Raw genomic sequence first — 22,187 nt, 5'->3', positions numbered from 1 at the left:
CTTAACAATTTTTAAGGTACATTTTTAATGCTGCAAGCATTACACTGGTACAAAGTTGTTAACAACAAAGCGAAACAGGAGCAGCAGCAGATTGAAACAGCACCATTCCACCTCTACCCCCCCATCTCTTTATCTGCAGCTTCCCCTATCCCCACATCCAGTCCTAAAGAAGGGTAATACCCGAAATGTTGACAGCTCCTTTCCTCCAGATGCAGCCTGGCCTGCTGTGTTCTTCCACCCTCCTGTTTGTCTACCTTGGATTGAAACAGCATCAGTTTTGTCTCCAAGTCTGACTTCACACACTTCAGATCAATGCTGCAGCTGTAGTGGTATGGTCCCTTATGGTAGCAGTATAGTGAATGTAGTTCCAATGCTGTCAGAAGTAATGAGGCACGAATAAAAAAAACACAGGTCAGCTAGCAAATGTTACAAGGGAAGAAAATGCTTAAAAAGCATTTTGTAGGACATTACCAATGCTGATTTAAGGAATGTTGAATCCATGTTTGATCATACATTTTTAAGGCAAGAGACCATGCCGCACAAATCTCTTCAAATTCTTTTAAATGGTAAACAGGGATTATATAATCCGATTTTCAGTATTTCAGAGGAGTAATTTAGCCAGAAAAGCTAAAAAGCCTGTAGAATTGGCAAGGAAATTAAACCAGCTGGTTTTAAAACTGACTTAATATAAGAAAGCAGAAGTGATGATTAACTATAATGGGATACAAAAACAATGAGGTACAGACCTGCATACGTCAGGGACCATTTAATATGAACAAAACAGAATGTAGACCATTGGCTGGGGCTAAAAGTATGACCCTTTACGGAGGGAACTGTAGGTCTGCAATGATCTTGTCCAAGACATTTTAAAAATGGCTGAAAGGTGAGTATAATTTTAATTTGATGACATTCTTTATAAACCAATTTATGATATTGTACATGAAACACACAGAGGCCATTTTTCTGCAGTGTGTGAAGGAGATGCAGCTGCATTGTAGAAATAAAATGGAATTCTGAAAACTTGAGAATACAGTTTCCTTTGCTCACTATTTTTGGCAAATAGGTACAAGCATTAAACAGACTTACCTCTATGCATTCGGCCTCATTTTAGAATTATAAAATAGTTACAGCACAGGAGGAGGCAATTTGACCTTTTCTGCCTTTGTCAGGCCCTGAAAAGGCAAATTGACTACTCCCATTCACCAGCCACTTCTCCTCTTTTCTTTTTCCAAAACCTTAGAAGATATTGAGTCTATACTTAATGCAAAATCTTTACAGACTGTGGGGAAGAAAAAGACTAGCCGGTAAGTTCTTCAAAATGGCACAGGCATGATGGGCCTCCTTCTGTGATACATGATTCTGTGAATTCTATGATTTCTCCACAACACTGAAGTTCATGGTTCAAAATACTTACCAAAGGACTCTGTTTTTGTCTAAACTAAGAATTTAACAAAAAGCACAGGGCACAATTCTTTTTTACAAAGTTTATAATACAATAACAAATGCAGTTAAATATATTAATTATGACATGTAACATTTTAAAAGTCTGAAAGGAGTACAATTGATTTCCATGAAGAAAATGAAAATGCTTTCGGTAGATGAAGGATGGGAGTAGGTTTCCCACTGCACTCTCCCCACAAAATTGAATTGTCAATATAAATCAATGTCACTATCACCAATGGCAACCATTACCTAACGTGTTTGCCTAAAAGGACACTTCTTCTCCCCACAGACACAAAAGACCTTCAATTTCATTTGGCATCTAACTAAACATACCAGCAACTCTGAGGCACATATCCAGATCACGAAAGTTACCAGCCAGACTTTCAAAGCACAAAATAGCAGGCTCCCTTGCCCATTCCTGTTTTAAATGTATTCTTTCCAAGCATTTCCACTGCCCTCCAAATTTTTATAAGGTGTTTACGTAGATTTATCAAATGAGACTGAAAACATACCTAACATCGTACCATTCACTCTGCCTCACTAACCCGTTTTCTTATCTGCATTCCATCAGAGGTCTCTTTTACCCCCATCCAGCAGCTGAACAGGGGCACACAAAATGATTATGAGCTGTTCACACAGCAAAGGGAATTAAATATTAAAGTTCTGCAGCGGCACAGTAGTCCCCCAAACTAACCATCCCAGCTGTTTTCACTTCAGTACTCTGTCAGACACAGCCTCAGCCATTGATTGAAAACACATTTTCAGGCGACGGCTAGAGACTGTGCCCAGGGTGCCTGCCATCTGTCTTGGTCAATTCTGCACTCAACTGCAAGGTCAGCAGTGTGTGGTGATGCAAGCACTGCCTGGTCTTGGAGGTACCATGGTCACTTCAAGTACATGTAGAGCAAATGGTGTTGAAAGCAGATTTTAAAAGAAATAATAAAATTTTTAAATATTCAGATAAGGAAAGCAAGATGAATGTTCTAATCAATCACAAATGTTAACTTCTAGTTTGTCATTTTCAGAATATTATTCACAGTTGCTTGCAAATGTACAGTCCTGGATGTCTCCAATACATTTAACAGTTCTTCACTGCCATCTTCAGACGAATCTCAATACTACATCTTTTAAAGGCATTCATTTGAATTTTAAAACACAGAATATGGTCATTTGGTCCAAAGTGTCTGTGCTAATTCCTGGAAAGATCCCATCATTCATCTTCCACTCCTGCCCTTACCGCTTATTTAGTATTCTTTTCCAATTTTCTTTTAAATATTTACCACCTGCCATTGTATGCATTTTGCTCCGACAATTATTTCTGACAGAACATTCAAAGTTTAAACCTAAAATAAAATTCTCCACACATCTTCCTTCACTAAATAGAACGTAATGAAATAGTGCTTGAATTGGATAAGCAATTGGTTTTGTTCTCATTGGTGCAGGGTGGTTATTAACAGTAAGGGTCTGTGTTAAAACTAGTTAACATTGAAATCCTGCCAGGACTGCTGACACTCATAACGTTACTTCTTACTATGACAAAGGTGATAAAGAAAACTATCTACAAGTTTGTAAATTATATGATGACTTGGAACAATACTATAACCTTGAAACGATTACTATAATCAGGTTGGAAAGCAATGGGGAAAGGAACCTGCATACGGCCAGTTCACATTATTTTGAAAGACTCAGTTTTCTGAAGTCACATTAAGTCAAGGCCTATTCTGACCCCTCACGTGGGCATTAATTATCAATAATTTCTTCCTATTCCAACCTGTAGGACAGTATTTCTGGTGTCCTGGCCAACAGTTACCCCTCAAACAAGATAACAGTCAGAAGATCTGTGTTTGTGGGATCTTGCTGCACACAAATTGGCAACTGTATTTCCTTTAATACATGTCCTCCATATGACAGAGATATCCTGAGGCCATGAATGATGCTACATAAATACAAGTTCCAAGGGATATTTAATTTCACTGAATATTTTTCATGATACAACACAAGTCTCTTTCAGTCTTTTACAAAGGCTTTCTGAAAATGCTAGCAGTTTTTTCAACAAAGATGTCCTGGTCTTTCCTGAAAATTGTCACTATTGCAGCAATGAAATAAAATTCAAGATATGGACTATGAACTAACTTGTATATTCAAGTCTGCGTTACATGATAGGTAAAGAGACCAACCACTTGTAAATAGGATTTTGATGTATGAAGGGAACTGCACAAAAGAGAACCAAAGTAAATGATAGGACTTTGATACAGCAAGAGGGAAAGAGATAAGGCAGCTGAGTTGTGTTATTGGAAGATTTGGTTTTTAAAGGTGGAAAGTACTTTCCAGCCAACTAAGCACATCTGAAGCGTAATTCCTGATGTAATGGAGAAAACAAGGGGCTAATTTCTGCACAGCAAACTCTCACAAACAGTGATATAATGACTCAATGTCACTGCTCTTCAGAAACTGAAAGTAACTGCTGGAGTCCACAGATCCACAGTCATAACAGTTAAATCCAGAAGTTACTGTGCACGATTCAGCGTTTCACCAGAAGTGTGCCATTGAGGACTTCCCAAAATGTTTCATCAGGTCAGACCAACCAGAGGTACTGCTACAGTGGTACACAGTCAACAAGGTGTGGCACTAGAAACCATCAAAATTGAGTGTGTATCCCATGATGCCTCATAGGACCAATTCAAACATGAGCAAAGAAGCCTCTGATGTCTACCTACTGCTCACCCTCAGCTGATGATTCAGCACTCCATGTAGAAGCAGGCCATTCAGCCCAATGTAGGGATTCTATCATCTCTCTGACCATTCCTCCAGACTAAACAACACTTAGAAAAGACACTGATGGTAACAAGCATACAGAGTGTACTCTGGATGGGAATCTTCAAATGTCCAAGAGTAGCTCAGTAGCATCAGTACTAACTAACCTGGCTGAGTCCTGAAAGAAGTTTCTGCCAGATTGTGTCTACAGCAGATGATGAAAGAACCAACTAGAGGGAAAAACTTACTCAACCTCATCCTCACCAATCTAGCCATCATAGATTCATCTAATTACAAGAGTACCAGCAGGATACCCATTGATCATGGTCACTGTTGAGACAAAGTTCAGATTTCAAAAGAGAGAAAACCCTCTACCATGTGCAGTAATATGACTGTGCTAAACAGGATAGATTCAGAGTAGACCTAGCAACTCAGAACTGATCATTCTTGAGGTGATATTGGCCAGCAAATACATCAAGAGACTTGTGTTCAACTATAGTTTGTAATTGCATACTAGGTCCATCTCCCCTATGATTAACATCAAACCATGGAATCAACACTGGTTCAATGTGAAGCACAGAAGAAATGCCAGGAGCAGCATCAGGCATACTAAAAATGAGGCATCAACCCGATGAAGTTACAACACAGGATGACAGGAGGTGCAAAACAGAAAAAGCAGCATACAGATTTAAGTGATCCCACAACCAACAGATTAGATTAATTTTCTGCAGTCCTGCAATACTCATTTGAGAATTATAGTAGACTGTCAAACCACGAACAAGAAGAGGCTTCTTTCCACATATCTCCATCCTGAAGGTTGGAAGAACCAATCCCATCAGTGCAAAAGAGAAAGCTGACATGTTTGTGTCAGTTCAGTCAGAAGTGACAAGTGGATGATCCATCTCAACTTCCTTCTGAGGTCTCCAACATCACAAATAACAGTCTTTAATGAATTCAATTCACACTACATGATCAGAAGAATTAGCTGAGTGTGTTGGATCTAACAACAGCCAAGGGCCTGGCCAGCATCCGCATGTATTGCAAAAGACATTTTCCGGAATTAGCCACATCCCAAGCCCAGCTGTTCCAGTACAGCTACATTACTGGTACCTCCCCAGCAAGGCAGGAGATTGTGCACACTAAGCATGACAAATCTAATCCAGCAAATTACCATGCCATCAGAGCACTGTGAATCACCAAAAGTGCTGGAAGGTGTAACTGACAATGTTATCAAGCAGCACTTCCATGGCAATAACCTGCTTAGTTCGGGTTGCTCCGAGACCATTTGGTTCCAGATCTCATTAGAGCCTTGGACAAAAGGGCTGAAATCCAGAGGTGAGATGAGACTGATTACTCTTGAAGTTAATGTAATATTTGGCTGCGTTTGACAACGAGGACCCCTACTGAAGCTGAAGCAATTGGGAAAAAAAATTGCGAGAAAAAGTTTCCTCTGGTATGGAAGAATACAGGATAATCATTTCAACCTTGAAAGCATCCTGTGCCAAACCACCTTCAGCTGTTTTATCAATGAACTTCCCAGCAATCAAAATTCAGAAGGGAGGGCATTTACTGATCACAGCGTGCTCAATGCAATTTGTAACTCCATAGAAACTGTACATGCAGCTAGACCTGAATAACATTTAAGCCCAGGCTAAGAAGGAGCAAATAACATGGCTATCACACGATAGTGTGAGTTTCCCGTTTTCTGTTACACTGTGCCCAATGAAGTGTAGCTGAAGACTTTAACAATGGGCTGAGTTCATAATGACTGTTATACATGCTGACCAGCCCTGAAAGTGTGATGTATATTTGTTGAATATCAAATTTTTCCAGTATTGTCAGAAATACCACATTAAACATATTATACAAGCTAGGAATGATACATTAGTTTGATTTTAATCCCATGTGCATGTCCCAATCATTTATTTCACGAACTGTAAAACTTAAAATTGAAGCAAAGGAATTAATCAGTTTTCAATTTCTTGCTTTGATGGCTGTAAGAAATACTGCAATGTGATTGGTCATTTATTTTGCTTGATGAGAGCAAACCTGGAGATCATTTAGCTCAACATCCCATTCAAACTGGCAATAGGAAAAAGCAAGTCCATACCATTAGGTTGTTAGGTCTCTATGGGCAGCTTTCTTTAAAGTTAGCAGCAAAATCTATTGCTTCACCTCTGATTGTGAAATCCAGCCCAATGTATGGGATATAAAGAAGTCTTGAGATGCAGTTGGTAGTGTCACTGCCTCTGATCCAGAGGTTCTGGGTTTAAGTCCCCCTCTAAGGGCCATTAGTCAAGGAGGGCACATTCATGACATGGACAGACAAATCAAGAATCAGCTTGCAAATATTTCCAACATACACCAGTAGCAGGTGGTAAGAGAGGGCATTGGTCCTGGTCAACAATATGATGTTAAGAAATTGGAGTCTCCGTTGTCACAATTCACAGCTATGGCTTGAAACACGTTTAAAAGTGTACGTTGCGAGAGCAACTCAATTCCTCTGGGATGGGGAGGGCAGGAGGAGGCTGTTGTTTCAGTTGATTGAATGGCTGTGTGTGGATCACATTGATGCCAACCACATGGGATTTAATCCCAATTCTGGCTCAGGTAGATTTCTGGAGCTGCTACCTTTCCCCACCTGGTGTTGGAGATCATGCTGTTATAGGTCAGACCTGCCTTTAGACAGAGAATTCAAGAAAGTGACAACCAAGATATATAATAAGTGGAGATAAATCTTGTTTATGGATGGGGTCCATTATCTGCCCCAGCACAATTTGCCTCCATCATACATGTTACTGCTTCAGTGAGTGTGACTTAATTTGAGTGACAGAAGTGGCTGTGGTGAAAATATATAGATTGATAGAGATAAGACAGTGTGGAGCTGGAGAAGCACAGTAGACCAGACAGCAACAGAGGATCAGGAAAAGGTGATGTTTCGGGTCAGGACCCTTCACCAGATGACTGGCATTTCAGGTCAAGACCCTTTTTTCAAGGAGGGTCCTGACCCGAAATGTCAACTTTCCTGCTCCCCTGATGCTGCCTGCCCTGCAGTGTTCCTCCGGCTTTACACTGTGTTATCTCTGACTCCAACATGTACAGTTCTTGCTATCTTTGATTGGTACATGCACTGTTAAATTTCTGAGACTCTCTTCGAATGCTGTGACAAAACTCTGCACAAAATGTAATGTAAAATATTAAAGAATAACTTACCATCGTGCTGACTAAGTTTTGAGTTTCCAATATCCTCCTTCACATTCCTCACTTTGATGGGTTTTGCATGGAACACGGATTCTCCTCCAGTTGTCACTTGTTCCTTCTTTCCCTTCCTCTTTGCTGGCTGTGGTGAAGTCATTGGATATACTTCACCTGTGGTCCCTGTCGAACGAACTTGGCGATCTGCCTGTTAAATTGAGCAAACCCCAGTGAAATCAATGGTCATTTCACTGGAATCTGTACTAGCTTTTCAATAAAAAAAATTTACATCTACAAGGATGCAAATTATTGAAGGCTATCTTCTGCACAGGCTGAGGGAAGCCTATTGCTCAGAAACAGCAGGGGCTGTGGCTGGCAGTTCTGAGCATGCCCAAGCAATTTACAGACTTGCTATTCAGCTGTTGGGCAGTGCCAGAAGTCATAACCTCAGTAAAAATAATGATAATGGAGCATAATTCAAGGGCCAAAACAATGGAATAGAAACAAACAAAACCATTCAGTCCAACTGGTCCGCACTTCTAGTTAGTTTCCAATAGGAAGCTGGTTAGATCAGTTGGCTGGACGGCTGATTTACAATACAGAGTAACATCAACAGTGTGGGCTTAATTCTCATACTGAGTTTACCGTCAAGGACTCTCCTTCTCAATCTCTCCTCTTGTGTGAGGTGTGGTCACCCTCAAGTTAAATCATGACTTAGACATCTCTCCCTAATAAGAGACCAACTTTATGGTCTAGTACAACGACGGCAACTAGTTTCCAATGCTCACAAAAGATTAAGATTGGATATTTGAACTGCTGGAGTAATCATATAATAGAATCAACAATTTTTCAACGTAATATAAGCTTACTCAGTTTACGTGTATGTGTGCGTACCTAATATAACAGAATATTTTTTATATTATCATCACCGTATTTTATAGGTTTGCAAACAGATAATAAGCCAAATCAACCCTTGTACATTACTGGAATGGTTGTTCCAACAGTTTGGTTTAAAAGAAACCACAATTCCACATGTCCATGCCCAATCTCATGCCCATGCCCACCACCATCCCCACAATGCCAACACTTAAATTCTCTTATAACCCATCACTCACAAATGGTGGAGTTTGATTAGCCCCAGGTAATGAGCCTTATATCACATCACAACTAAGAGACGGCCACAGGATGGGACAGCACTGGGAAGGTAGTGGTACAGATTTGGACCAATGCAAGTGAATTGGGAACATCCAGGAGACTAGTTGTCATAGGCAGGGCAAAGGGGGGGCAGGTGCTCAGAGAACTTAGGAGCGGGCACCAATTGTGTGACCTGTTTATATCTTTCTTATTTATTCTTGTTGCTGCTCCCTCAGCCCCAATTCTCCCACTAGGGCATATTTTTCACTAGAAAGCTGTGCAAGCTTCTTGCCCGCCATTTTGAGGCTTCACATGAATGAATTTAACTCCAGTTCATGAACTGGTGACACATACCTAGAAACACAGAAAAAGGAATGGGCGACCAGGAACAAAAACAGAAGTTGCTGGAAAAGCTCAGCAGGTCTGGCAGCATCTGTGAAGAAAAAAATCAGAGTTAACGTTTCGGGTCGAATGACTCTTCCTCAGAACTGATGATAGCTGGGAAAATGGCTGTTTGTATGCATAAAAAAGGGAATGGGTTGGGGCAGGGAGTAAACAATAGGATAAAGGATAGAGTCCAAAGGAGACAGAAGAGCAGTTGGGTAGACAAAGGAGTTGGACAACCAGGATTCCCATTCCCAGTTGCTTCCGAGGGAAGTCTGAAGATATAATCAGATTCAGCAATGATTATCATTCTCCTTTCCTGCCGGATCCCTGCCTAAACTCCTACTCCCATTCTGGTTTTGAATCACCTTGTTGGTGAGAGATTACAAAAGAAACCCTTTATCAATGAAAGCGTTATTGAGACCTATGATTTGCACAGGCAGATGTTCGGGCCTGTTATATTTGAAGCCATGAAACGTGATTATCTAACTTGTATTGACAGCCACTAAATTAGCCACAACTGCTCATATTTCAAAACCTAATGTCATAACAAACTTCGAGTACACCATCAGCAATGCCATTAACAAAAAAAAGGCATAATCTAGCTCGATGAAGAGTTCTGCCAAACAATGTCATCATTCTCTAATGGATTCAGTAAATTATAGCTACAGTGTTGTCTTTCATTCTTTATATTATTGATCATCTTATACAACTTCCTGCTGCTGCAACAACGTCCTTTTGCCTCCAAGGATTTATACGGACTTGATTGAAAATCCAGTACTGTCCTTTAAGACAAAAGGTTCTCTTCTTGGCACCCTTGTAGGTTGCAAGCACCAGGTGGACTATCATACTGCATATTTTTTCTGCCATCAATGGTTTTCCAACAGAACCCACCTTCAGCATTCACTCCCTCAACCACTGATGCAGAGTGACAGCAGAACGTATCATCTGCCAGATAAACTGCAGCAACTTCCCAAGGCTCTTGGGCAGCATCTTCCAAACCCATGGTCTCAAATACTCCAAAGGACAAAGCTGGCAGAAATCTGGGAACACCATTCCCTGCAGGTCCTCCTCCAAGCTATGCATCATCCTGATATAACTGCTGTTCCTGCACTGGCACTGGGCAAAATACTGGAACTTGCTCTCTAACTGTTGGGCCGTGCCTGTATCATATGAGCGGCAATGGTTCAACAAAGACTTTTTCCTCAGGATCAACTAAAAATGGGCATAAATGATTGCTTTGCCCTCACTGCACAGAAGAGCAAAAAGAATACAAATCCCCAGGAGGTGTAAAGCCAGCATATGTTGTCACTTCTCCTCACCCAAATCGCTTAAGTGGTGCTTATAACCTTACTTCAAATATGGACAAAACAGCTGAACCCAGCGCTGAGGTGCAAGTGATTGTTCTTGTCAACAAGACCACACTTAAATCGAAGTTCTGGCAAAAATGAAATCAGTGGGACAAAGCTCTGATGGTTGGAGTCATACATGGCACAAAGTAAGATGGTTGTGGTTTTTGGAGGTCAGCTATCTCCGCTCCAGGATTTCAATGCAGGAGCTGCTCAAGGTAGAGGCTTTAGCCCAGGCATCTTCAGCTGCTTCACCGATTACAATCCCTAAATCATAACATCAGGAGTGGGTTGTTTGTTGGTAATTAGACAATGTTCGGCACCATTCATTACTCCTCAGATACTGAAGTGATCCATGTCAAATGCAGTGAGACCTGCACAATATCCTAGCTTGAGCTGACAAGTGGCAAGTGATAATTGCTCCACACAAGTGTCAGGCAATGACCATCTCCAGCAAAAGAAAATCTAATCATCATCCCTTGACCTTTAATTGCATCAACACTGCTGATGCTATCAACATTCTGCGAATACCACTGATCTGGACTAGTCATATCTGTACTGTGACTACAAGAGCAGGTCAGGGGCTAGGAATCTTGCAGTGAACAACTCACCTCCTGACTCTCTGATGGCTGTCCACTCTCTGTAAGCTCAACTCGGGAATTAGATAGAATACACCCCATTTCCCTTTATGACTGCACCTCCAACAACAGAGCTTGACACTATTTAGGACAAAGCAACCCACCTGATTGGCGCCACATACGCAGATATCCAGTCCCTCCACCACTGATACTCAGTAGCAGCAGTATGTACTACCTACAAGGCGCACTGCAGAAATCCACCAAGGCTCCTTCAACAGCATCTTCTAAAGCTATGATCACTCGCATCTAGAAGGATATGGACAGCAGATACATGGGGACACCATCACCTGCAAGTATTCCTCCAAGCAACTGATGACCCAGACTGGGAAATATACATAGTCGTTCCTTCACAGTGGCAGGGTCAAAGTCCTGGAACTCACTTATTAATGGCACGATGGATGCACTTACCCAAGTACAGCTGGAGGTCAAGGTGGCAGCTCAACAGCTCACCAGCACCTTCTTAAGGGTAAATAGGAATGAACAATAAATGTTGGACCAGTCAGTGGTACCAATATCCCAATAAAAATGCAACTGCTTTAGAGTCAAAGATGAAGTTCTCTCACTGCTAAAGTTAAATTCCTTTTCTGAGATTAATCCTTCCATAGGTCATCCCCGAACCCTGTATTCTCTGTACAAGTGCCCAGCTGCATCCTGCACTGGAATGCTCCCCAGCTGACTGGAGGTCAAGCCTGTCAATTGGGCTCACTTTGTTCCTGCCAAGAAACAAAAGTCACAAAATGTTGACTAAAATCTCTCCTATTAAAAATAAATTATGTCAATCACAACCCTGAAGTTTAAACTTTGACACTAAAAATGCAGTAATATGCAGGAAAACTGAATGTCCATATTTCCTGTCTGAAACCTAAACCCCAGTGTGAAAGTGGTTTTAGGTTTGATATTAATATTTGAGAAAAATTGCTATGTTGAAACATTTGTACCACTGATCTTGCAATAACACCTCAAAATAATCAATCAATCTGGATGAATTTCTTGAATGTTATGAAAGAATGTACACTGTCATAATAAACCACCCATATGGAAGGACTTTTGTTATGTTTGGAATGCAATTGAAGCGCTTAAATACACAAATTAAATGTGTGGCAATCCTTTAACTGTAAGCTTGACTGCACTTCAGAAGAACCACATTGGCTGTGAAGCACCTTTGGGACATCCCTAAGCACTGAAAGATGCTAAATGAATACGTTCTTCATTTCAATCAAAGCAAGATTAACAACAAAAGAGAAAGGAGTAGTTTGAACATCTTTTTATTAAACTTGCCATTTTGAATTGGAGGACAACAGGTTCTGTTTGGTGGCATTTGAGCTGGATCTTGATACTTCTGCATGGCAGGCACAGAGTCAAATCTGCTGGGAATATTGACTGGAAAACAGTCTAACATGAAGAGAAAGTCATGGTCAGGCAGGCAATGTTTTGCAATGTGTGCTGCCATGCTGTGAATGCTGAAGTGGAAAATCTCGCTTTAACTTGAAAATTTCAAGCAAAGTTTTGGTTTGAAAACTCTGGCAGAGTTCCTTTCAGCATGCAATCTAATTTCAAAAATCATTTTATTTTCAAGTTGCTTACGCTTTAGGCGGTGGCAGTGATTTTCAGATTTCTGTACTAAAAGGATGTTCTGCTTTGAACTTGTTCAAAACACTCTTACGGTGAGCATTATAGTACATTTGCAAACATGTATTTCAGATCAAAACATCCAAATGCCTATAAATCTGTTCAGCCCAGAGATTCAATAGAAAATAGTGATGGATTACTTGACTGTGTGCAAACTGAGTTGGCTTAAGTCAACAAAAGCGGCCAGTTAACTAACACAGATACTGTGATCACTGAAGTGCATGATGTTTGAGGCACTGTTGCAGGAAATATTCATTCTTACATCAGTCCGCGTTGACCCTGTAGGTAATACCTTTTAAATAATGAAACTCTTTATTTCAATGTGTTCTTTTCATGGCGTCCCCAAGAAAAGTTAAACATTCATAGGTCTCCTCATGAAAGTAAGCAAAAAGTCTCATTTCATTACAAACATTGTAAATTGGTCCATCCTTTAAAATCTTGTTTGCCTTATCTGGGGATTACTAGTCTCTGGGTGAGGTGCAGAATATATGCACATGATTCATAAGGAATCACAACTGTCTGGGACAGACTTGATGGAACATTAGAGATAACACGGTGTAGAGCTGGATGAACACAGCAGGCCAAGCAGCATCTGAGGAGCAGGAAAGCTGGCATTTCGAGCCTGGACCCTTCTTCAGAAATGGGGGAGGGGAAGAGGATTCTGTGATACATGCGAACATTAGCTCTTTTCCCTTTTGTCATTTTCACATGTTTATCCATGCAGTAAACCTTTTGTGCTAAAGCCTGGTCAGAAAATCCAGTTCTGCATTTATTATGACATTTATCTACTTTCCTGGACAATTTTATTGCCGCTCACCCCAGGGCTTTATGCATGCCATCCCTAGAAAAATAACAAAGTGTAACCAATTTTGGAAAAAATGATTCTCTCTTTAAAACTTCTAAACTAAACCAATATAGTCTTACAGTCAACAGCACACCTTCACATTTAAATTAGATTGGAGAATGGATACAGGATTGCTTAAGTGACCTTTGCATGCAGCATTTTTCCCCTTGTTTAGTCAAGAATTGTGACAAACTAGCAACATTATCCCTCATGTGACAGGGTGAAATCATGGCATATTATGCATATGTCAATGGTTTCCACAGTGATGTCTTGAAAACCCTGCCACAGACCAATCTAGAAGCTATGTCCTTTAGGACCTGCAGTGTATCCTTGACCTTCCTGTTCTCCATACTAAATGTCCACTCCATGCTGGCATGTTACCCTCAGCTGCAACTACCATCTCACCCCTAGAATTTAACAATGCTATTCTGTTCTGTCCCCTGTTGTTATTAGCACTCAATTCCACCTGCTCCTCCTTTTCATGTCTGGGTTCAGATTAACATTCTCATCATTGTTTCTCTGTCTCTTTCCTCCATGATCCTGAAGCCAATCTCAAATCAATTCATACTCTTTTTGCTTTGCTTGAAATGTCTCCTTGCTGCTACAGGCTCTGAACAACTCCCGCTGCACTGGAGGGATTTGCACTGATGCAAGCTGTGGATACAGAATTTGCCGATATCTAAAATGGAGGAGTTTAAGGCTGGTGCTGACTGGCAGACCTAAAAGTGAAGTGGAATCATTACAGTCATTGATGTCCATTGGTTCATGTCAACAAAGCACAACGAGTTAAATTTCCCAAACATGAGTATCTTAACGCTGGATTTGGAGGAATAGACAAACATATTAAGGGTTAATCAGAGCTACAGCAGATGATCTAGGGCTGTCTTGATGAATGAGTGAATTGTTTTGCTTTGATATTTCTGGATTTCTTTCATTAATCACTTCCAGCTCTGTCATTCAATAGTAACCCTATACCTAGGCTTTATTTCATAAATTTCAAACATGACAATTGAGTCTGAATCCCTAATGTGTTAACTAAATCAGTATTTAATTAGAATTTGGCAGTCATATGTAAGGAAGTGGTTCATACAAATGGTTTCTGACTGAGTGCTCTAAGGAAGAAATGTATTATGGTCAGCAGATGAGAATTTTGAGACCTGGTAAACAATTTGGAGGATGTCTTTGCAATTAAATAAAGCAAAACAAAACTTACATTCATATCAGAGATAATGGGAACTGCAGATGCTGGAGAATTCCAAGATAATAAAATGTGAGGCTGGATGAACACAGCAGGCCAAGCAGCATCTCAGGAGCACAAAAGCTGACGTTTCGGGCCTAGACCCTTCATCAGAGAGGGGGATGGGGAGAGGGAACTGGAATAAATAGGGAGAGAGGGGGAGGTGGACCGAAGATGGAGAGTAAAGAAGATAGGTGGAGAGAGTATAGGTGGGGAGGTAGGGAGGGGATAGGTCAGTCCAGGGAAGACGGACAGGTCAAGGAGGTGGGATGAGGTTAGTAGGTAGATGGGGGTGCGGCTTGGGGTGGGAGGAAGGGATGGGTGAGAGGAAGAACCGGTTAGGGAGGCAGAGACAGGTTGGACTGGTTTTGGGATGCAGTGGGTGGGGGGGAAGAGCTGGGCTGGTTGTGTGGTGCAGTGGGGGGAGGGGACGAACTGGGCTGGTTTAGGGATGCAGTAGGGGAAGGGGAGATTTTGAAACTGGTGAAGTCCACATTGATACCATATGGCTGCAGGGTTCCCAGGCGGAATATGAGTTGCTGTTCCTGCAACCTTCAGGTGGCATCATTGTGGCAGTGCAGGAGGCCCATGATGGACATGTCATCTAGAGAATGGGAGGGGGAGTGGAAATGGTTTGCGACTGGGAGGTGCAGTTGTTTGTTGCAAACTGAGCGGAAGTGTTCTGCAAAGCGGTCCCCAAGCCTCCGCTTGGTTTCCCCAATGTAGAGGAAGCCGCACCGGGTACAGTGGATGCAGTATACCACATTGGCAGATGTGCAGGTGAACCTCTGCTTAATGTGGAATGTCATCTTGGGGCCTGGGATAGGGGTGAGGGAGGAGGTGTGGGGGCAGGTATAGCATTTCCTGCGGTTGCAGGGGAAGGTGCCGGGTGTGGTGGGGTTGGAGGGCAGTGTGGAGCGAACAAGGGAGTCACGGAGAGAGTGGTCTCTCCGGAAAGCAGACAGGGGTGGGGATGGAAAAATGTCTTGGGTGGTGGGGTCGGATTGTAAATGGCGGAAGTGTCGGAGGATGATGCGTTGTATCCGGAGGTTGGTAGGGTGGTGTGTGAGAACGAGGGGGATCCTCTTAGGGCGGTTGTGGCGGGGGCGGGGTGTGAGGGATGTGTTGCGGGAAATACGGGAGACGCGGTCAAGGGCGTTCTCGATCACTGTGGGGGGAAAGTTGCGGTCCTTAAAGAACTTGGACATCTGGGATGTGCGGGAGTGGAATGTCTTATCGTGGGAGCAGATGCGGCGGAGGCAGTGGAATTGGGAATAGGGGATGGAATTTTTGCAGGAGGGTGGGTGGGAGGAGGTGTACTCTAGGTAGCTGTGGGAGTCGGTGGGCTTGAAATGGACATCAGTTACAAGATGGTTGCCTGAGATGGAGACTGAGAGGTACAGGAAGGTGAGGGACGTGCTGGAGATGGCCCAGGTGAACTGAAGGTTGGGGTGGAAGGTGTTGGTGAAGTGGATCCCCCTCGTTCTCACACACCACCCTACCAACCTCCGGATACAACGCATCATCCTCCGACACTTCCGCCATTTACAATCCGACCACACCACCCAAGATATTTTTCCATCCCCACCCCTGTCTGCTTTCCGGAGAGACCACTCTCTCCGTGACTCCCTTGTTCGCTCCACACTGCCCTCCAACCCCACCACACCCGGCACCTTCCCCTGCAACCGCAGAAAATGCTAAACTTGCCCCCACACCTCCTCCCTCACCCCTATCCCTGGCCCCAAGATGACATTCCACATTAAGCAGAGGTTCACCTGCACATCTGCCAATGTGGTATACTGCATCCACTGTACCCGGTGCGGCTTCCTCTACATTGGGGAAACCAAGCGGAGGCTTGGGGACCGCTTTGCAGAACACCTCCGCTCAGTTCGCAACAAACAACTGCACCTCCCAGTCGCAAACCATTTCCACTCCCCCTCCCATTCTCTAGATGACATGTCCATCATGGGCCTCCTGCACTGCCACAATGATGCCACCCAAAGGTTGCAGGAACAGAAACTCATATTCCGCCTGGGAACCCTGCAGCCATATGGTATCAATGTGGACTTCACCAGTTTCAAAATCTCCCCTTCCCCTACTGCATCCCTAAACCAGCCCAGTTCGTCCCCTCCCCCCACTGCACCACACAACCAGCCCAGCTCTTCCCCCCAACCCACTGCATCCCAAAACCAGTCCAACCTGTCTCTGCCTCCCTAACCGGTTCTTCCTCTCACCCATCCCTTCCTCCCACCCCAAGCCGCACCCCCATCTACCTACTAACCTCATCCCACCTCCTTGACCTGTCCGTCTTCCCTGGGCTGACCTATCCCCTCCCTACCTCCCCACCTACACTCTCTCCACCTATCTTCTTTACTCTCCATCTTCGGTCCGCCTCCCCCTCTCTCCCTATTTATTCCAGTTCCCTCTCCCCATCCCCCTCTCTGATGAAGGGTCTAGGCCCGAAACGTCAGCTTTTGTGCTCCTGAGATGCTGCTTGGCCTGCTGTGTTCATCCAGCCTCACATTTTATTATCTTACATTCATATAGTAGTTTTAAAATTCTCAGAACATACCAAAGTGCTTTGCAGCCAATTAGTGGTTAGATTGTCTCATTGATAATGGTGATAACCTGGCATTTATGTGGCATGAATGTTCCTTGCTACTTGTCAGCCCAAGCCTGGATATTGTCCAGATCTTGTCGCATTTAAACATGGACTATTGTAGAATCTGAGGAGTTGCAAATGGTGCTGAGCATTGTGCAATCATTGGTGAGCATTCCCATTTCTGACCTCATGATGGAGGGAAGGTCATTGATGAAGCAGTTGAAGACAGTTGAGCCAAGGACACTACCCTGAGGAACTCCTGCAGAGATGTCCTGGAGCTGAGATGACTGATTTCCAACAACCATGACCATCTTCCAATGTGCCAGGTATGACTCCAACTAGCAGAGAGCTTTCCCCTGGATACTCACTGATTCCAGGTTTTCTCAGGCTCCTTGATGCCACACTCGGCTGCAATCAATGGCTCAACTCACAGCTGCAATTCAGCTCTTTTGTCCATGTTTGTACCAAGGCTGTAATGAGGTCAGGAGCTGAGTGATCCTGGCAGAACCCAAACTGGGCATCACTGAGCGGGTTATTTCTGAGCAGGTGCTGCTTGATAGCACTGTTGATGATACCTTCCATCACTTGACTGATGATCGATAGTAGACTGACTGGGCAACAATTAGCCAGGTTGGATTTGTCCTGCTTTTTAATGTATAGGACGTCCTTGGGCAATTTTCCATATTGTCAGGTAGATGCCAATGTTGTAACTGTACTGGAACAGCTTGGCTAAGGGAGTGGCAAGCTCTGGAATGTTGTCAGGGACCGTAGCTTTTGCAGTTTCCGGTGTCTCCAACCGTTTCTTTATATCTCATGGAGTGAAGCAAATCGGCTGAAAACTGGTATCTGTAATGCTGGAGGCCACTACAGGTGGCTGAGATGGATCATCTACTTGGTACTTCTGGCTGAAGATTGCTGTAAATGTTTCACCCTTATATTTTGTACTGATATCCTGGTCTCTTCCATCATTAAGAATGGGGATATATATGCAGCCTCCTTCTCCAGTGAGTTATTTGATTGCCCAACACCCCTCGTGACTGGGCACGGCAGGACTGCAGAACTTAGAACTGCTCTGTTGGTTATGGGATCACTTAGCTCTGTCTAACATTTGTTGCTTATTATGTTCAACATGCAAGTAGTCCTCTTTTGATAGCTTCACCAGGTTGACACCTCATTTTCAGGTGTGCCTTGTCCTGCTCCTGCTAAGTTCTCCTGCATGTCCATTGAATCTGGGTTGATCCCCTGGCTTGATGGTAATGGTTGAGTGGGGAATATGCCAGGCAACAATGTTGCAGATTGTGGAGTACAATTCTGCTGCAGTTGATAGTCTACATCATCCCATGGATGCCCAGTTTAGACTTACCAGATCTGTTCACAGTCTGAGCCATTGAGCATGGTGATAGTGTCACACAGTATAATACAGGGTATTCTCAATGTGGAGGTGGGGGAGGTAGGATTTCATGCAGTGATCACTCTTACCAATACTGTCCTCGACAGATGCATCTACAGTCCACAGATTGGGAAGAGAAAATTACTGCAGATGCCGGAGTCTGCACTAAAGGCAAAAAGTGCTGTAAATCACAGTGGGTCAGGCAGCGTCCATGCAGAGAGAGCTCTGTCTAACATTTGTTGCTTATTATGTTCAACATGCAAGTAGTCCTCTTTTGGTAGCTTCACCAGGTTGACACCTCATTTTCAGGTGTGCCTTGTCCTGCTCCTGCTAAGTCCTCCTGCATGTCCATTGAATCTGGGTTGAGCCAAATTAATAGCAAATAATGCCACTGGGCTATCACCTCCCATCTCCTTCAATTAAAACATTTGTCTGCTGACCACAATAAGAGCGTTGATTCAAACATGGTCAAAAGAAGCAAACTACAGACCAAATTGTGTCCAAGCTCTCCACTCCTCCGGCTTGAAGCACAAAGCAAGGTGGATGGGCCTGTGGGAGGTGAATAATCTCAGCTCTAAATCATTGTTGCGGGAGCTCCTCAGGGTAGTGGCATTGGCTCAACCATCAGCAGCAACTTCATTATTCATCTTCCCTCCATCATAAAATCAAAACTGGGGGTCGTTTCCATTCACAACTCCTCCTGATGTAGAAGTTCATGTCCGCATGCTGTCACAACTGGGTGATGTTCAAGCTGGGCTGAAAAGCGTCTAGTAGTTTTTTGTATGCAGGGATGTTGCTGGAAGTAATTATTAAAGAAGTTATACTGCGGCACTTAAAAAAAATTCCCAGGTAATCAAGTAGAATCAACATAAGTGCATAAGATCTAGGAGCAGGAGTAGGCAATTCACCCCCATGAGCCTGCTCCACCAGTCAGTACAATCATGTCTGATCTCATCTTGGTCTCAACACCACTTTCCTGCCCACTCGTCATAACATTTCAACCCATCACCAATTAAAAATCCATCTGTCTCCTCCTTACATTTACTCGATGTTCTAGCATTCATGAACCTTTGCAAGAAGTAATTTCTCCTCAACTCTGTTACAGATTTCCTATCCCTTATCCTAAAACTATGATTTCTCATTGTAGATTTTCCCAGAAGAGGAAATATTCTCTGTGCATCTACGTTGTCAATCCCCTTTAGCATCTTATATACTTCAATTTGATTTTCTATCATACTTTGAAACTCCAGCAAGTATGGAAAATAAATTGCTCAATTTCTCTTCATAAAACAAACTGGTCACCTCTAGAATTCTTCTGAAGTTCCTCCAATCCAACAATATCTCTCCTCAAGTATGATGACCAAAATTCTACACAATATTCCAGGTACCATCTCACTAGAGTTGCAACAACACTTCCCAGCATTTATACTCTATTCTTTTAGCACTAAGTACCAAATATCCATTTACCTTCCTTATTACCTGCTTATTAGTTATGCGATTCATGTACAAGGGCACCCAGAGCCCCGAGCACTGAAGCACTCTGACATTTCTCTCAGTTTAGATAATAAGCACCCAGATCTATGTTTAATTCCATCTGCCACATTTTGGTCCCTTTACCTAATCTATCCGTATCCACTTGCAAATTTCTTAGTTCTTCATTAGAATTTACCTTCCTACCTATTTTAGAGTCATCTGCAAATTTGGCTACATTACATTCTATCTGTGCATCCAAGTTATTTATATAGATTATATATTTTTGGGAACCTGAGGCATTCCACTTGAACCTTTCCAACCAGAAAGCAACTATTTATCCTGACCCTGTTGGTTAGTCAATCCTCTGTCTAAGCTAAGAAAATACCCCTAAACCCATATTATCGTATCCTGTGTACAAACATGTTGTGTGGCACCACATCAAGTGTCTTCTGGAAGTCTAGGTATATTACTTTTACGGGATCCCCATTACTCATTTTGCTTGAAACATCTTTGAAGAACACCAGTAAATTAATCAAACACAATCTCCTCTTCATAAAACCATGTTGACTGATGGATTCTGGTTTAACTTTCCAAATGTCTGGTTATTATTTCATTAATAATGGATTCTAACAATTTCCCAACAGCAACATTTTAAACTAACTGCTCTATAGTTTCCTGTTTTCTACCTACTCTCTTTTTGAATAAGGGCATTATATTTGCACTTTTTCAATCCCGTCCATCCCTGAACCATGTTTCTGTAATAACTATGATATCCCAGTCCCATGTTCCCAACCATGCCCTAAATTTCGTCTGTTATAACTGTCAGGCCTTTGCACTGAAGTAAATGCAGTTTTAACTCCTTCTTTGCCAAGTTCTCATCTGCCTTAACTATTTGATTTGCTCCCCCTTATCTACTAGAACAGCCTCACTCTTTTCTTGCTTTGGTTCCTATCCCCCTCACTAGTTTAAAGCCTCCCGAGCAGCACTAGCAAATCTTCCCACAAGGGTATCAGTCTCCTTCCACTTCAGGGAGAACCCATCCCTCTTATAATAGATCAGTTCTATCCTGACAAGATCTCAGTAGTCCAAAACTGTGAATCTTTGCTCCCTGTACCAGCTCCTCAACCACGCATTCATCTGTTACATCCTCCTGTTCCTACTTTAACTAGCATGTGGCACTAGTAGTAGTCCAGTTGAGAACCTACTTATTAACTTCCTGCCTAGTCTCTAGGGACATTCAAATTATTTTAAAAGATTCAAAAACAACACAAAACATGTAAACAAAAAACAGCAATTACAGCCCCAAGGAAGGGAGTAAATCCAGCTGAGCACTGAGAAAAACCTCAGAACCAAGAGCAGAGCTCACATCCATTATCCTCTCCTGTCCACCAGAGTCACGGGTTTGTGTAGCAGAATTATTAGCCACAGTTGGACAGAATAGCTAATACCCAGCAGCCACCCTTGTATTTGACCTTTGGAATGAAGCAGGAACAGGAGAGCCAACAAAATTTATGGGCACCATCAAAGCTACATGGTACCGTGAGCAGACATCTAAGTGATGGGCCGAATGGCCTGCTTCCACTCTGTAGTGATTCTATGAGATTCTGTTCTCTGAGGTTGCAATGATCACCGTTGATTTTGACTCTAATAGGAAAGTCATGACATTTCTTAATATACATAAGCAAATAGTGAACACCAGAGGGCAACACAGTCATGCAACAAAAACACTGATGTTTTGCAATTGAAGATTCATACTGCAGCAGCCACGACATCAGTTTGTCAGCAACACTGGATTAATTGTTCATTCTTAAAAATGCCACATGGTTGCCTGCTATCAGTCACAATTAAATAATAATCACTTTCTGCAGTTTCTGGGCTCCTTGAGAAGTACAGTACTCAAATGGGATCCATCAAAAGTTTGGCTATGTCCGAAAGATAACACAATTGTTAATTAAATTCCACAAATCTAAGGAAGTGAGGTCACATTAAAGAAAATCAAAAACAGTTTAAAAATGTGCCAATAAATTCTGATGGCTTTAATGTAATTGAAATAAGCCATAAGAGATTACACCAAGCAAGTAATTTTACTTCTCCAAATACAGTTGATCAAAAATC

At 42.5% G+C, this 22,187-nt stretch overlaps 1 protein-coding gene across 2 annotated transcripts in view; it reads right to left on the bottom strand.

The window, feature by feature from the left end:
* LOC125460862 (doublecortin domain-containing protein 2-like) overlaps positions 1-22,187 on the bottom strand; it is a 167,536-nt gene that overhangs the window by 94,167 nt on the left and 51,182 nt on the right. The window contains exon 7 of one of the 2 annotated variants that reach the window (XM_048548998.2): positions 7,411-7,600. The exons of the other annotated variant lie outside the window; for it this stretch is intronic. Coding sequence (XP_048404955.1) covers positions 7,411-7,600 — 190 coding nt within the window. The remainder of the gene's footprint in view (positions 1-7,410; positions 7,601-22,187) is intronic. 2 annotated transcript variants of the gene reach the window in all.

The sequence above is a fragment of the Stegostoma tigrinum genome, chromosome 2, assembly GCF_030684315.1.
Source record: "Stegostoma tigrinum isolate sSteTig4 chromosome 2, sSteTig4.hap1, whole genome shotgun sequence".
NCBI classification, from domain to species: Eukaryota; Metazoa; Chordata; class Chondrichthyes; order Orectolobiformes; family Stegostomatidae; genus Stegostoma; species Stegostoma tigrinum.
This window is presented reverse-complemented; position numbering and strand designations above follow the sequence as displayed.